At 40.4% G+C, this 16606-nt stretch overlaps 1 protein-coding gene and 3 non-coding genes across 17 annotated transcripts in view; 3 read left to right on the top strand and 1 right to left on the bottom strand.

Annotated features, from left to right (window-relative positions):
* si:dkey-183c6.9 (tripartite motif-containing protein 34) overlaps window positions 1-16606 on the bottom strand; it is a 36184-nt gene that overhangs the window by 5745 nt on the left and 13833 nt on the right. For 4 of the 14 annotated variants that reach the window (XR_005697716.1, XM_040045055.1, XM_040045047.1 and 1 more), the window contains exon 2: window positions 12948-13103. Coding sequence is in view for 13 of the 14 variants with exons in the window: in XM_040045055.1 (XP_039900989.1) it covers window positions 12948-13007 (60 nt within the window). In the remaining variant the exon portion in view is untranslated. Of the gene's footprint in view, window positions 1-410; window positions 1760-11387; window positions 13104-13826; window positions 13929-16606 lie in introns of those variants that run through there. The other 10 variants (XM_040045057.1, XM_040045051.1, XM_040045052.1 and 7 more) reach the window with 8 other exon arrangements.
* On the top strand, window positions 5576-5649 carry trnan-guu. The gene has a single exon. It is a non-coding gene; the product is annotated as a tRNA-Asn (tRNA).
* trnan-guu lies at window positions 7366-7439 on the top strand. The gene has a single exon. It is a non-coding gene; the product is annotated as a tRNA-Asn (tRNA).
* trnan-guu lies at window positions 7851-7924 on the top strand. The gene has a single exon. It is a non-coding gene; the product is annotated as a tRNA-Asn (tRNA).

Genomic DNA, 16606 nt, shown 5'->3' with positions numbered 1-16606 from the left:
ATAACTAGTGTGGTGTACACTCAGTTTTCAATACTGAATTTTTACTGGATAAAATTAAAAGACCTAAAATGCTTCGTTCAACTTTTAATGGGGAAAAATATGTATATAATAAACTGGCAAATTTCATAAAAAAAATAATAAATTGGTGTTAAAAAACTTAAAAATGCAGTGTTCTTGCTTGAGTTAATCAGAAAAATAAAAGCATTCCACATATTAAAATATACTCTGTTATTTATCAGATCATTTACATTGTATAAATCAACTCTGGCTGTACAATGTACAATGTGAGAGCACCACCAGTAGATGGACAGAAACATCTTCAACTTGCAGGTGAAATAAAGCAGAAACGGTTCAAACTAAAAGAATTCGTTGGTGCATTAAAAGCAAATACCAAAGCTAAACATATATAATTAACCAAAAAGAGGTTCATTTAATGAATATGATGTGATGTATGACATATGATGTACATTCCTGTGACAGAAACTAAATCGGATACATTAATAAATATTTGGTGAGTGGAAAAAAACATCAGCAGAGTTCGAACTACCAAAGTTTACAAACCGTCTTTGTGATGTTTTCACCATCAATCATTTCCCACAGGAACAATTACCATGAGGAGGGTAGAAAATATTATGATAAGAGTAGCAAGACAGCACCAGGGAGGGGAAATAATTACAATGAAAATTTTCTGCATCCCAAACCCCATTACCAAACCAAATGCAAAAGTTAGAAATTATTAAAACTGGAAAAACATGCAAGAAAATATACATTTCATATTTCATTTGAATTTTGTTCGGTCAAAGTCAAAATGTAACAATTTAATCACAAAAAAGCATCATACTGAATTTATCGGTCAGTTACACTTACATTCATCTGCTGAAAGGAAAAATAAAATAATGAATAGATCTACAATTAGCAAAGTTTACAAACCATATCTGTCATCACTAAGAGCTTTTCCACAGGAACAAACAGACTGGTGGGAGTAGCCGGAACTATGATCCAGAATGTGGGTTTTGGACAACAGCATGGGTGTTATTTACAGAAGTTCACAAAGCACCGCTGTGATTGGTGGGGAACCAATAATCTTTCCACAAGAGCAGATTGACTGGGAAGACTTGGAGCCTAAAGATCCATGACCAGACTTAAACTTCCTACATGAGCATTTCGACTGATTCTGATATTGTTGTGGAAATCCTCCAAATTGAGATGTCGTTAAACTTGAACTGAAGGAGAACTCATTTGTCGCTTCCTTTTCTAAACCCTGGAGACAAACAAAAGGCTTGAGGTCTGAGCTGGTAGAGCTGATTGTTACTGTGAGTAAGTTTATTCTCTGGTGCTGCCCGATCTTGCTGAAGAATGATAATGAGTCTGGAAAGCTCCACACAACTTCCACTATTTGTGGTCTGGTCATCTGTTGTTCCACATTTCCACCTGGAGTGTTGATCACTTGTTGGGAAACCTTATAATGCTGTTGGGGCGTTTCAATTTTCTTCATCCCAAACAACATTGAATGTTCACTTTGAATCATAACCCAACTAGACTCTGTTGTGAGAGAGAAAAGCTGGTTACCTTGGCAGCGTAGGCCATAGATATATCCACCCGTCATACTGGCTGCATAAGTGTCGTCACATAAACCGATGGTCCAGTCACAGTCTTTGGAAATACCGATGACCCATCTCTTAAAGTCAGAAACAAGAACTGTACCCTTAATGAGGAACAAGTTGGAAGAACAAAATTTCATCCACTGACTGTGGAAAACCTTCCTGTTGTCTTTGGACAGCGACATGCCAGGACCCAGAGACTGTGGCTCAAAGATCGTGTCTGTGGGAACAAGCTCCTGGTGGTGCTCAGGATCAACCAGAGTCAGCAATGATCCCCAGAACTGAGACGCTTGCTTCACCATCTTCTCCCCATTGTGTCTCATCTCCTCAACCAGTTTGTCCTGATGGCTGCCCGGCTCCAGGCTTTTCTCAGATCCTCAGCTTTGGCCTTCTCCACATCCTGATGCACCTGAGAATACATCTGCAGGAATCTGAAGGTGTCCTTCTCCTTCTGTGCTGCTTCCATGCTGCTCTTGCTGGTTTTCAGGGACACCATACGAGCAGAGACCGAGCTCTGGACGCTGGTCAGAGAGATGTCACGCAGCTTAGTCACAGCCTCAATCAGACGCACACTGCAGCGACCCAGCTTCTCTCTTTCACTCTTCTCCCACTTTTCCAGACTCACATTCTCATCGTCTGTTTTCTCCTGTAAGATCAGCTGCTCAGCTTTCAGCTTCTCCAGGAGCTCTTTGTGGGCTGTGGAGAAGGTCTTCATATTGTGTAGGCGGTGCTGGTCCTCAATGGCGCAGGAAACACACACACACAGGTCATGTCGTCCAAGCAGTAGTACTCCAGGAGCTTGCTGTGCTGAGAACATTTGGTGTTCCCACATAAAGCCATGGGTTCAGTCAGAGGATGAGTCTGCAGTAACACAGGTGTGGTCAGGTGGGCCTGGAGGTGCTGGAAACACATGGAGATCTCACACTTCATGCACGTCTTCTTTGCTGGTTTCCTGTCCTCTGCACACATGTCACAGAGGACAGTTTGTGGATCTGTTCTTCTCCTTTTTGTTTGTATGCTGTCAGACATGTTTTCCAGCAGGAGGTCCTCCTTAGATTTGTTGAGTATAATTCAGTGTTGAATAAAGTCCTTGTCAACTCTCTTTTAGAAAAAATTTGGAATTTGATGAACTCCTGAGTTTTGCTCTTTTCTTGCCAGTTTCTGATCAACCGTGTTTAGTCTGCTCAGGAGTGCTGCACCACACTTTCAATTCTCTGAAAACTCCACACTGAAGGGGTGGAGTCAGACAAATGTGACTGCAGCTGTTTTATAATGTTTGCAATTCAGTTTAATTTCCTCCAAGACTGACAGGAAACACTCAAAATGTTAAAACACTGAATAAGCAATCTATAAAATCCAGGCAGCAATAAGCCAGTTGTAATTAGCACAAGATTTTAGGAGCTATTTAATATTCACATTTTCTCACTTCATATGTTTGTACAGAACCACATCTTCATTTAGCTCCAAAATAAGCATCATCATTAAATGAAACAAAGAGGATACTGGAGTTCTCACACTTCATACAGGTCTTCTTTGCTGGTTTTCTTTCCTCTTTCACACAGAACAGCTTATGGTTCAGCCGGTGTTTTTAGATGTTTATTTAAATCCGGAACTCCTGATCTGACTTGTTGAATCTCATTCAGTCCTGAAAGAATCTCTGCTGCTCTTTGTTTGACTCCAGTTCAATGAACAGAAGTGTTTTCTAGCCTGGTCTCTCAGTTATTTATAAATCCAGTAGCACCATACAACAGTTTGGATCATCTGGAAGTTAGTTTGCACTTTGCACTGCTAAAACAAATAGCGAACAGGCAGAGTCAGGCAAGTTTAACTGCAGAAATATGGATGTGTTAGAAAAAATGATCAGAGTTTGATTGGCAAACACACTTTTGTGCTAGGGTAGAAAAGACATGGACTTACATGGAATTACGAAATCCACAGAGCAATTTTTCCATTGTTGTGCTGACATTAAAATACTGGTAATTTACCATAATGTAGCTTATGGATGACATTCATTCACTGGCGTTCAGCTGCCCTTATTTTCTATCATGTAGAACAAAGAGGAAAAACATTTTTAATATAAAGTCACAATACCTGGTGATTATTTAAAGGCTTTGATGTTTGAGGCAGGATTCCTGTCAGCACTGAACAACTGTATTTATCAGATTGTTGGAAACTGACCGCCCAGCCTGTAGATTATAAACCTTTATGGCAGAACAATAGTTCCCTGTATGTGCCTACAAGTTACTGTGAAACAATGAGCCTGCTCTTATCTAATGAGAAAAAAACTTATCAGATTATGTATCATTGCATTGGTGTAACTCAGGGTCTCTTTAACTGCCTGGGAAGTTTTTACCATATTTTTGCAGAGTGGTCTCTGCTTTTGAGGAATTGGCTCTGCAGGTGGGGGGATCTGCCAGAGGTGGAGGATGGACTCAACCTTAGTGTCTATTGTCTTATATAGTCTGGGAGTTTACTGAATGTTGGAGTGGGTGTAGTTTTTCGTCTGCAGTGGGGTTGGTGGGCTGCTTGGTGGGGGTCTGTGGTGCCATTGGTGGATTTTGGGTAACTCAGGTACCTATTGGGGTCAGCAGGAGTCAGCTGGCTCCAGGGTGGTCCTCCAGCTTTCCTCGCCATTACTAATTTGCTTCCTTCCTCCTGTTCCTTCACACCGTGGGTGGCACGTTGTCAGTCTCTGTGGTGCAATCGGTTAGCGCGTTTGGCTGTTAATCGAAAGGTTCGTGGTTCAAGCCCACCCTGGGGTGATATCACTGTTATTGCCAGGTAATGCAGAATGCTGCACAAACGTACAGTGCAACTGCTTCCTCAAAAAGCACCGTTTATGTTTCACAATAGAGTCCATGCTAGACTCGGTCATTTGATGAATTCAGTCAAACGTTATATCAAGGGTGATACACAGATTTGGGCTTGTGTTGTTCTTCAGCAAATGCATATTTATTGCCAAGTTCATTACCTACAAGTCACATATTTTAAACAATCAAGGCGGTATGGAGAGGAAGTACCAGAGCACCTCCATCCAGCCACCCGGTCCTCTCTCGACGTCCCTGCTTGGCTTTACTCAGTCTCTGTTGCACAATCGTATACCCCACAACCAAAAAGACCGGAATGTTATAACCAACCATGTTATAACCAACCATGTTATAACCAACCATGTTATAACCAACCATGTTATAACCATGTTATAACCAACCATGTTATAACCAACCATGTTATAACCAACCATGTTATTACCATGTTATAACCAACCATGTTATTACCATGTTATAACCAACCATGTTATAACCAATCATGTTATAACCAACCATGTTATAACCATGTTATAACCAACCATGTTATAACCAACCATGTTATAACCAACCATGTTATAACCAACCATGTTATAACCATGTTATAACCAACCATGTTATAACCATGTTATAACCAACCATGTTATAACCAACCATGTTATAACCATGTTATAACCAACCATGTTATAACCAACCATGTTATAACCAACCATGTTATAACCATGTTATAACCAACCATGTTATTACCATGTTATAACCAACCATGTTATAACCAATCATGTTATAACCAACCATGTTATAAGCATGTTATAACCAAGAATGTTATAACCAACCATGTTATAACCATGTTATAACCAGGACGGTCGTTTGATGAACTCAGTCAACTGTTTTATCAAGGGTGATATGCATCTTTGGGGTTGTGTTGTTCGTCCGCAACTGCATACTTGCTGCCAAGTTCATTACCTACAAGTCACATATTTTAAACAATTAAGGCGGTATGGAGAGGAAGTACCAGAGCACCTCCATCCAGCCACCCGGTCCTCTCTTGACGCCCCTGCTTGGCTTTACTCAGTCTCTGTTGCACAATCGTTTACCCCACAACCAAAAACACCTGAACACCCTCCCCCAGTCCCCCGTCCAGTCTAGACACCTGTGTGTTGCGCGTTGGCAGTCTCTGTGGCGCAATCGGTTAGCGCGTTCGGCTGTTAACCGAAAGGTTGGTGGTTCAAGCCCACCCAGGGACGATATTACAGTTATTGCCAGGTAATGCAAAATCCTGCACAAACGTGCAGTACAACTGTTATGTTGGTTATATCAGGTTATAACCATGTTTTAACCAACCATGTTATAACCAATCATGTCATAACCATGTTTAAACAATCATGTTATAACCAACCATGTTATAACCAACCATGTTATAACCCTGTTATAACCACCCATGTTATAACCAACCATGTAATAACCATGTTATAACCAACCGTATTATCACCAACCATGTTATAACCAACGAAGTTATAACCAACCATGTGTAATGCGGAAGGCTTTAGGACCCAGGGGACCCAATGGAGGGTATAAAAGAGGAAGTAGCAGCAGGTGTTCTTCATTTCCACTGACAAGCGGCTGTGAACAATGGTTGTGTGAGTAGGTGAAGAGCCTGAGAAGTTTTAATTGTCTGCTACCCAAACTGTTGTTTTAAACCTCTACAGCAGAGGTTTGAGGTACAGGCTGTTTTTCCTTTAGTGTTTTGTTTAAATTTGTTGAAATGTATTTGATGTTTATTGTATTTTATGTTTTTAGTAGTGATTTTAGAAGATAAGCCAAGATAAGCCAGGTGTGCAGCAAACACAGTTGTCTGCTGGAGGTATGTTAACTTAATATATTTGGACATTAAAAAAAGTATATTTGTGCATTATAATCTAATTTATATTGTATTGCCTCCTGCAGGGAAGGCTGCACATGTGAATTTGTCACTGTTTATTCCTCCTCCTTTTTGTTGCGTTTTTTTTGGTTAGTAGGGTCACCTTTTAAAACTGTTTATTATGCCGGGTTTGTTTTTATTTCTACTTGGCTGGTGCAATATTAGTCGGGCAATGTGCAATCCCTGAGCGGGGCTCTTACCTTAGGGGAATTAGGATTTTTAGAGGTGCTCCGTGTGGATTTGCAGTGAATAAGTTTTTATTAAGAGTGATTTTTAGTGCCACCGATTATTGCCTGAACTAGCACTTAGTGCATGCGATAAGTGTTCTGTTGGGCTCGTATTTATTTGGGGTGGATTTGTTTCTTTTAAAGCAAAGAGCATCTGGGACCGCCAAGGGAGAGCAAGCCCTCAGGTGATAGTTGCATTGCTGGCAGGTTGCACCAATAACACTATCTTGTGGTCATTAGTGACCTTTCCCATTTCGATGTTTTAGGCCTTTTGCAAACCCTTTGTGTTCTTTTAAAATAATAAATTTTAACATATCTGACTGATATTGACCCTCTTGTCCCGTTTATTCTGGGCTCGTTCCTGTGAGACCTTTGGGCCTGAAAGTTTGCACAAGTAGTATAGAGGCCCTTAGCGGTTGCTTGGTTGGCTTTCACTCGCTACACATGTTATAAGCATATTATAATCAACCATGTTTTAACCAACCATGTTATAACCAGGACGGTCGTTTGATGAATGCAGTCAACTGTTTTATCAAGGGTGATATCCATCCTTGGGGTGGTGCTGTTGTTCGTCCCCAACTGCATACTTGCTGCCAAGTATGTGTGACCTACAAGTCACATATTTTAAACAATTAAGGCGGTATGGAGAGGAAGTACCAGAGCACCTCCATCCAGCCACCCGGTCCTCTCTTGACGCCCCTGCTTGGCTTTACTCAGTCTCTGTTGCACAATCGTTTACCCCACAACCGAAAACACCGGAACACCCTCCCCCAGTCCCCCGTGCAGTCTCGACACCTGTGTGTTGCGCGATGGCAGTCTCTGTGGCACAATCGGTTAGCGCGTTCGGCTGTTAACCGAAAGGTTGGTGGTTCAAGCCCACCCAGGGACGATATTACAGTTATTGCCAGGTAATGCAAAATCCTGCACAAACGTACAGTGTGACAGTTATGTTGGTTATACCATGTTAGAACAATCATGTTATAACCAGGACGGTCGTTTGATGAACGCAGTCAACTGTTTTATCAAGGGTGATATGCATCTTTGGGGTGGTGTTGTTCGTCCGCAACTGCATACTTGCTGCCAAGTTCATTACCTACAAGTCACATATTTTAAACAATTAAGGCGGTATGGAGAGGAAGTACCAGAGCACCTCCATCCAGCCACCCGGTCCTCTCTTGACGCCCCTGCTTGGCTTTACTCAGTCTCTGTTGCACAATCGTTTACCCCACAACCAAAAACACCTGAACACCCTCCCCCAGTCCCCCGTGCAGTCTCGACACCTGTGGGCTGTGAGCTGTCAGTCTCTGTGGCGCAATAGGTTAGCGCGTTCGGCTGTTAACCGAAAGGTTGGTGGTTCAAGCCCACCCAGGGACGATATTACATTTACTTCCAGGTAATGCAGAATCCTGCACAAACGTGCAGTGCAATTGTTATGACAGTTATGTTGGTTATAATAATCATGTTATAACCAGGACGGTCGCTTGGCTTTACTCAGTCTCTGCTGCACCAGAAATGGTTCAAACTAAAATAATTTCTTCCTATATTTAAAGCAAATACCAAACAGAGTTTATAAACCATTTCTGTCACACATGGACCACCAATCATTCTTCCACAAGCCTGGGAAGAAAAGCGGGAGTTATTATTTCTGTATCCCTTACCATCCCTGTAGTAAACTTTCCCACATGAGCACTTACATTCTTGCCTCTGGGTCGTGTTTTGGACATTTTCCTTTCCCAGTACTTCAGTATCAGTTTGTTGGTGCACAGAATAAATTGACTAACTTTATTCTTTTTTCATATAAACAAACATGAAAACGCAGTGTTCTCGCTTCAGTCAATCAGATAAATAAAATCATCCTACATATTAAAAATATACTCACTTTATCATCTATCAGATCATTTAAATCGTATAAAACAGCCGCTGTGTTTCTTTGTTGTCATTAATAAGACCAAAAAGCTGTATTTATGCCGATCATAAACCGAAAACAACCGGAAAAGATGGACTCGACGATGCTAAGAATGACCGTGAAACCGAGAAGATGGAGTAAGCGATCAACCGACTGAGGCTAATGTTCTGGATGAAATTCAGTCACTCAAAATGCATTTTACAACTTACCTGCGAGAAGTTATAACATTAAATCAAGAAATAAAAGATGTAATCGGAGTGTTTTCCGAGAGCCTCACCTCAGCAGAATCTCGTATTAGTAAAGTTGAGGAAGTGGTTTCCTCACTAACAAGTTGGGAGGCCACTTGTTATTGAACTAAACTGTCAGGAACTCCTGCTGAAAGTGGACGACCTTGAAAACAGAAGCCGGAGATCCAACATGAGACTCGTCGGATTACCGAGAGCTGAACCAGGGAAATCACTGCGTTTTTACAGAGCTGGACTGTGTCCAAATTCAGGGGCTGCTCCTCCTTCAGAGTCCGGTTACGTCGTAATGTTTTCCATATTATTTCTGTATTATTATTCTATTTTATATTTTAAATTATAAACTTTTTAGATCATAAACCTTTATACAATTGTGCGCTGTATGTGCTGACAAGTTACTGTAGAAAAACGAGCCCTGTCTTATATAATGACACAAAGTTTTTGTCATTATATAACACCAGTAGTATTTTCCAGCCTGGTCTCTCTCTCTCTTAGTTTCAATCAGTTTTCAATTGAAACTGATTAAAACTAATAGAATCCAAAGTTATTTACTTTACTTTTTATACAGACAAAGGTGTACATAATAAACCGGCAAATTCAGCAACTTTCTTTTTTCTAATTAACAAAAATTAAAATGCAATGTTCTCGATTCAGTTAGTCAGATACATAAAATCATTCCACATATTAAAAATACTCTCACTTGATTACTTATCAGATCATTTACATTGTATAAAACAACAGCTGTGTTTCTTTGTTGTCATTATTAAGACCAAAGAGCTGTGTGTACAATGTGAGAGCACCACCAGTAGATGGAAACAAACATCTTCAACTTGCAGGTGAAATAAAGTAAAAATAGTTCAAACGAAAAGAATTAGTTGCTACATTAGAAGAAAAATCAAAGATAAACATCATTCCTGCTTCTGGGTCATGTTTCCTTTCCCAGTCGTACAAATGGAGTCAGTTCCTTGTCTTTCAGGCTCATCTCCATAGTTACTATTTCTTCCCTCTGGTGCTGTCCGGTTCTGCTGTAGAAGGACAGTGAGGAAGCATCAAAGTTCAACAACACCTCCACCTTTTCAAATGTAGCATGGCCTCATCACTATTCTCCTCCTGTAATTACCTCAGAAAACACCATGTGTTGCTTTGCTGTGTTGGCCATGTTACTTTCTCCTTCTTTAAACTCTGCATCACAATCATCATCATTCTCCATAAAAGACAACCAAATGATAAAATTTGGGCATCAGTGAGCCAGTGATAGTTTAGCACAAAATCTTAACATCTGTTTATCATGGAGTAACATTTTCTCCATCTATATGTATCCACAGTTTTCCACAGCTAGCACCACATGTTCATTTTGCTTCAAATAAGCATCATCATTGAACAGACAGGACCTGCAAATGTGTATGATTAATTTTAGATCATTAATCTAATCTCAGGAGAGGGACCACACCTCCATGCACACCCTTCTCTGAGGCCTTCCTTAAACTACAGCCTCAGTTCATGCTCAAGCTATCTGCTGTTCTCCACTAGAAACGCTGCCAAACCTAAATGACCATGTGGTCCCAGCCAGGGAATGATTTGTTACAACAGTCACAACAGTTTGAGGGAGGCTCCTTGTACGCTAAAGACTCACTGTGCATGTGTCAGTGCAGCTCTGGTTGTTTCACTCTCTATAACAGAAGTATTTTCCAGCACACAGACTCTGGGTCTCATCACACTCTGAATATTTCAGGGCTCAGTTTGTTTCCAGGTGGGAAGATGCAGGCTACCTCTGCATCCCTGCTCTCTCATCATTCCAGTGCAAATTCCTGAACACTGTGCTGAGATCATCCTGAAAGCTTTTTTTTATTTTTTATTTTATCAACATATGAAGTTATAGCAAATGTCTTAAATTATTTATGTATGTAAATGTAGTGCTGAACTTACAGTACAGATATTATTGAATCTATTTGTGCTTTTATCTTACCTGGTTCAGCTGCTCCTGATCAATACCAAAGTTAGTGTGTGTTTCCTTTTACAAGCAAGACCTTCAAGTGGATTTACTGTAATGATTAAAGCCTTTAAATAAACTGATTCCTTCATGTTAGCTTCAGAAGCCTTCAGTGTGAGTATTTAACAGGATTTAGTTTCACACAGTTCATTTCAAAGTGTTCTTATTCAAACTGGTTTTTTTTTCTTTGTCATATTTGAGTGAAGTTTTAAAAAAGGCAGTTGTTATAGTTCATCTAGTCAATAAAAACATTCCACATCCTTAAACTCCAGTGACTTTATTATTGATTAGATCATTTACAGTGTGTACAAATGAAACTAAATGTGTTACTTACGTGAATATTAATCTCCTCCCATCAGACCCGCCCAGCCATAAATGCACACAATCCAGTATGAAAAGACAAGATTAGCCAAAGTGCCTGCTGTGTGCTAGATAAAGTCTGTAAAACAGGCCCTAGAGGATGTTCGGGAATCTATTTGAAGTATGCCGAAAGATTACTTTGATACAAAAACATGTCGACTACCCCAGCTGTGAAGCAGTAGCTGGTGGTATCTGCTGGTGTTGGAAGTACCAGCAGATGGAGACAAAGCACTTTAAAATAGCTACATAAGATTGAAATCGCAGAATATAATCACAGCAATAAATGAAAATCCTCACAATGCATCACAATAAATGCATTTAACAAACAACTTAAAACCAATCAGTTAAGTTTATAGTCATTCAGTGACAGAAAAACAAAAAACAAAATCCCATCACTCAGTAAAGTTCACAAACCATCTCTGTGATGTGTGGACCGAGAACTTTTCCACAGGAACAACAACCCTGGTAATAGGAGCCAGAACTATGATCCCGGTACCTGTTACCATCCCAGTAGTAATCTTTCCCACATGAACACTTCCACTGCTGTTGCTGAGTCGTGCTGTGGATATTTTGCTTTCCCAGTTGGACAAATGGGGCCAGGTCTCGGTTACTGACGCTTGCTTTGAGCTTCATTGTGATTATTTCTTCTCTCTGGTGCTGTCCGGTTCTGCTGAAGAAGGACAGCGTGGAGGCAGTAAAGTTCCACAACACCTCCACCTTTTCAGGTTGTGGTACAGGGTCTTCTCCATTCTCCCCCTGATATGTGATTGATGCAGAGGTTGTCACGAGTTGGGTCCCAGTTTTGGCTGTGCCAGTATTTTGCACCTTCAAACCTTGTGAAGTGGATGATTGAGAACCTTCATTTCTCTTTGTTGTGAGGCTGCTGAGCTGCTTATCTTCCCAGCACAGTCCATACACAGCTCCATCCTTCAAGTTCTTTGCACACTTTTTATCACATAAACCAATCGTCCAATCAGACTCTTCAGACAGACTGACCACCCACCTCTGAAAGCTGCTGGCTGTCTTGGTACTACAGATTAGAAGAGTTGCACAGCACTGTCCCAGCCAGCTATTGTGGAAAACCTTCCTGTTGTCTTTGGACAGCGACATGCCAGGACCCAGAGACTGTGGCTCAAAGATCAGGTGTGAACCAGTGGGAACAAGCTCCTGGTGGTGTTCAGGATCAACCAGAGTCAGCAATGATCCCCAGAACTGAGACGCTTGCTTCACCATCTTCTCCCCATTCTGTCTCATCTTCTCAACCAGTTTGTCCCGATGGCTGCCCGGCTCCAGCCCTTTACTCAGATCCACAGCTTTGGCCTTCTCCACATCCTGATGCACCTGAGAATACATCTGCAGGAATCTGAAGGTGTCCTTCTCCTTCTGTGCTGCTTCCATGCTGCTCTTGCTGGTTTTCAGGGACACCATACGAGCAGAGACTGAGCTCTGGACGCTGGTCAGAGAGATGTCACGCAGCTTAGTCACAGCCTCAATCAGACGCACACTGCAGCGACCCAGCTTCTCTCTTTCACTCTTCTCCCACTTTTCCAGACTCACATTCTCATCGTCTGTTTTCTCCTGTAAGATCAGCTGCTCAGCTTTCAGCTTCTCCAGGAGCTCTTTGTGGGCTGTGGAGAAGGTCTTCATATTGTGTAGGCGGTGCTGGTCCTCAATGGCGCAGGAAACACACACACAGGTCATGTCGTCCAAGCAGTAGTACTCCAGGAGCTTGCCGTGCTGAGAACATTTGGTGTTCCCACATAAAGCCATGGGTTCAGTCAGAGGATGAGTCTGCAGTAACACAGGTGTGGTCAGGTGGGCCTGGAGGTGCTGGACACACATGGAGATCTCACACTTCATGCACGTCTTCTTTGCTGGTTTCCTGTCCTCTATACACATGTCACAGAGGATAGTTTGTGGATCTGTTCTTCTCCTTTTTGTTTGTATGCTGTCAGACATGTTTTCCAGCAGGAAGTCCTCCTTAAATTTGCTGAATATAACTCAGTGTTGTACAACAGTTTGGATTATCTGGAAGTTGGTTTGAATTTTACACTGCTGAAAGAAATAGAGAAGGTAGAGTCAGGCAACTTTTACCGCAGAAATATGGACGTGCCAACATGAAAACACAGATCAGAGTTTAATTTGCAAACACACTTTTGTGCTAGGGTAGAAGAGACATGGACTTGTAATAAAATGCAATCAAACGATAAAATCCAGGCAGCAATGTTTCTATTGTTGTGCCAACATTAAAAACTGTTAATTTGCCATAATATAGCCTTATGGATGACATCCCTTCACTGCTCTTGCCCTTATTTTCTATCTGTAAAATAGAGGAAAGTTTTCATGTAAAGTCACAATATTTGATTATTATATAAAGGCTTTGATGCTTGAGGCAGGATTTACTTCAGTATCAGTTTGTTGGTGCACAGAATAAATTGACTAACTTTCTTCTTTTTTCATATAAACAAACATGAAAACGCAGTGTTCTCGCTTCAGTCAATCAGATAAATAAAATCATCCTACATATTAAAAATATACTCACTTTATCATCTATCAGATCATTAAATCGTATAAAACAGCCGCTGTGTTTCTTTTGTTGTCATTAATAAGACCAAAAAGCTGTATTTATGCCGATCATAAACCGAAAACAACCGGAAAAGATGGACTCGACGATGCTAAGAATGACCGTGAAACCGAGAAGATGGAGTAAGCGATCAACCGACTGAGGCTAATGTTCTGGATGAAATTCAGTCACTCAAAATGCATTTTACAACTTACCTGCGAGAAGTTATAACATTAAATCAAGAAATAAAAGATGTAATCGGAGTGTTTTCCGAGAGCCTCACCTCAGCAGAATCTCGTAGTAAAGTTGAGGAAGTGGTTTCCTCACTAACAAGTTGGGAGGCCACTTGTTATTGAACTAAACTGTCAGGAACTCCAACTGAAAGTGGACGACCTTGAAAACAGAAGCCGGAGATCCAACATGAGACTCGTCGGATTACCGAGAGCTGAACCAGGGAAATCACTGCGTTTTTACAGAGCTGGACTGTGTCCAAATTCAGGGGCTGCTCCTCCTTCAGAGTCCGGTTACGTCGTAATGTTTTCCATATTATTTCTGTATTATTATTCTATTTTATATTTTAAATTATAAACTTTTTAGATCATAAACCTTTATACAATTGTGCCCTGTATGTGCTGACAAGTTACTGTAGAAAAACGAGCCCTGTCTTATATAATGACACAAAGTTTTTGTCATTATATAACACCAGTAGTATTTTCCAGCCTGGTCTCTCTCTCTCTTAGTTTCAATCAGTTTTCAATTGAAACTGATTAAAACTAATAGAATCCAAAGTTATTTACTTTACTTTTTATACAGACAAAGGTGTACATAATAAACCGGCAAATTCAGCAACTTTCTTTTTTCTAATTAACAAAAATTAAAATGCAATGTTCTCGATTCAGTTAGTCAGATACATAAAATCATTCCACATATTAAAAATACTCTCACTTGATTACTTATCAGATCATTTACATTGTATAAAACAACAGCTGTGTTTCTTTGTTGTCATTATTAAGACCAAAGAGCTGTGTGTACAATGTGAGAGCACCACCAGTAGATGGAAACAAACATCTTCAACTTGCAGGTGAAATAAAGTAAAAATAGTTCAAACGAAAAGAATTAGTTGCTACATTAGAAGAAAAATCAAAGATAAACATCATTCCTGCTTCTGGGTCATGTTTCCTTTCCCAGTCGTACAAATGGAGTCAGTTCCTTGTCTTTCAGGCTCATCTCCATAGTTACTATTTCTTCCCTCTGGTGCTGTCCGGTTCTGCTGTAGAAGGACAGTGAGGAAGCATCAAAGTTCAACAACACCTCCACCTTTTCAAATGTAGCATGGCCTCATCACTATTCTCCTCCTGTAATTACCTCAGAAAACACCATGTGTTGCTTTGCTGTGTTGGCCATGTTACTTTCTCCTTCTTTAAACTCTGCATCACAATCATCATCATTCTCCATAAAAGACAACCAAATGATAAAATTTGGGCATCAGTGAGCCAGTGATAGTTTAGCACAAAATCTTAACATCTGTTTATCATGGAGTAACATTTTCTCCATCTATATGTATCCACAGTTTTCCACAGCTAGCACCACATGTTCATTTTGCTTCAAATAAGCATCATCATTGAACAGACAGGACCTGCAAATGTGTATGATTAATTTTAGATCATTAATCTAATCTCAGGAGAGGGACCACACCTCCATGCACACCCTTCTCTGAGGCCTTCCTTAAACTACAGCCTCAGTTCATGCTCAAGCTATCTGCTGCTCTCCACTAGAAACGCTGCCAAACCTAAATGACCACGTGGTCCCAGCCAGGGAATGATTTGTTACAACAGTCACAACAGTTTGAGGGAGTCTCCTTGTACGCTAAAGACTCACTGTGCATGTGTCAGTGCAGCTCTGGTTGTTTCACTCTCTATAACAGAAGTATTTTCCAGCACACAGACTCTGGGTCTCATCACACTCTGAATATTTCAGGGCTCAGTTTGTTTCCAGGTGGGAAGATGCAGGCTACCTCTGCATCCCTGCTCTCTCATCATTCCAGTGCAAATTCCTGAACACTGTGCTGAGATCATCCTGAAAGCTTTTTTTTATTTTTTATTTTATCAACATATGAAGTTATAGCAAATGTCTTAAATTATTTATGTATGTAAATGTAGTGCTGAACTTACAGTACAGATATTATTGAATCTATTTGTGCTTTTATCTTACCTGGTTCAGCTGCTCCTGATCAATACCAAAGTTAGTGTGTGTTTCCTTTTACAAGCAACACCTTCAAGTGGATTTACTGTAATGATTAAAGCCTTTAAATAAACTGATTCCTTCATGTTAGCTTCAGAAGCCTTCAGTGTGAGTATTTAACAGGATTTAGTTTCACACAGTTCATTTCAAAGTGTTCTTATTCAAACTGGTTTTTTTTTCTTTGTCATATTTGAGTGAAGTTTTAAAAAAGGCAGTTGTTATAGTTCATCTAGTCAATAAAAACATTCCACATCCTTAAACTCCAGTGACTTTATTATTGATTAGATCATTTACAGTGTGTACAAATGAAACTAAATGTGTTACTTACGTGAATATTAATCTCCTCCCATCAGACCCGCCCAGCCATAAATGCACACAATCCAGTATGAAAAGACAAGATTAGCCAAAGTGCCTGCTGTGTGCTAGATAAAGTCTGTAAACAGGCCCTAGAGGATGTTCGGGAATCTATTTGAAGTATGCCGAAAGATTACTTTGATACAAAAACATGTCGACTACCCCAGCTGTGAAGCAGTAGCTGGTGGTATCTGCTGGTGTTGGAAGTACCAGCAGATGGAGACAAAGCACTTTAAAATAGCTACATAAGATTGAAATCGCAGAATATAATCACAGCAATAAATGAAAATCCTCACAATGCATCACAATAAATGCATTTAACAACAACTTAAAACCAATCAGTTAAGTTTATAGTCATTCAGTGACAGAAAAACAAAAAACAAAATCCCATCACTCAGTA

This window comes from Simochromis diagramma, unplaced genomic scaffold (assembly GCF_900408965.1).
Source record: "Simochromis diagramma unplaced genomic scaffold, fSimDia1.1 OVJJ01000590.1, whole genome shotgun sequence".
NCBI lineage: Eukaryota > Metazoa > Chordata > Actinopteri > Cichliformes > Cichlidae > Simochromis > Simochromis diagramma.
The sequence above is the reverse complement of the archived record's forward strand: the minus strand, read 5'-3'. Positions and strand labels throughout refer to the sequence as shown.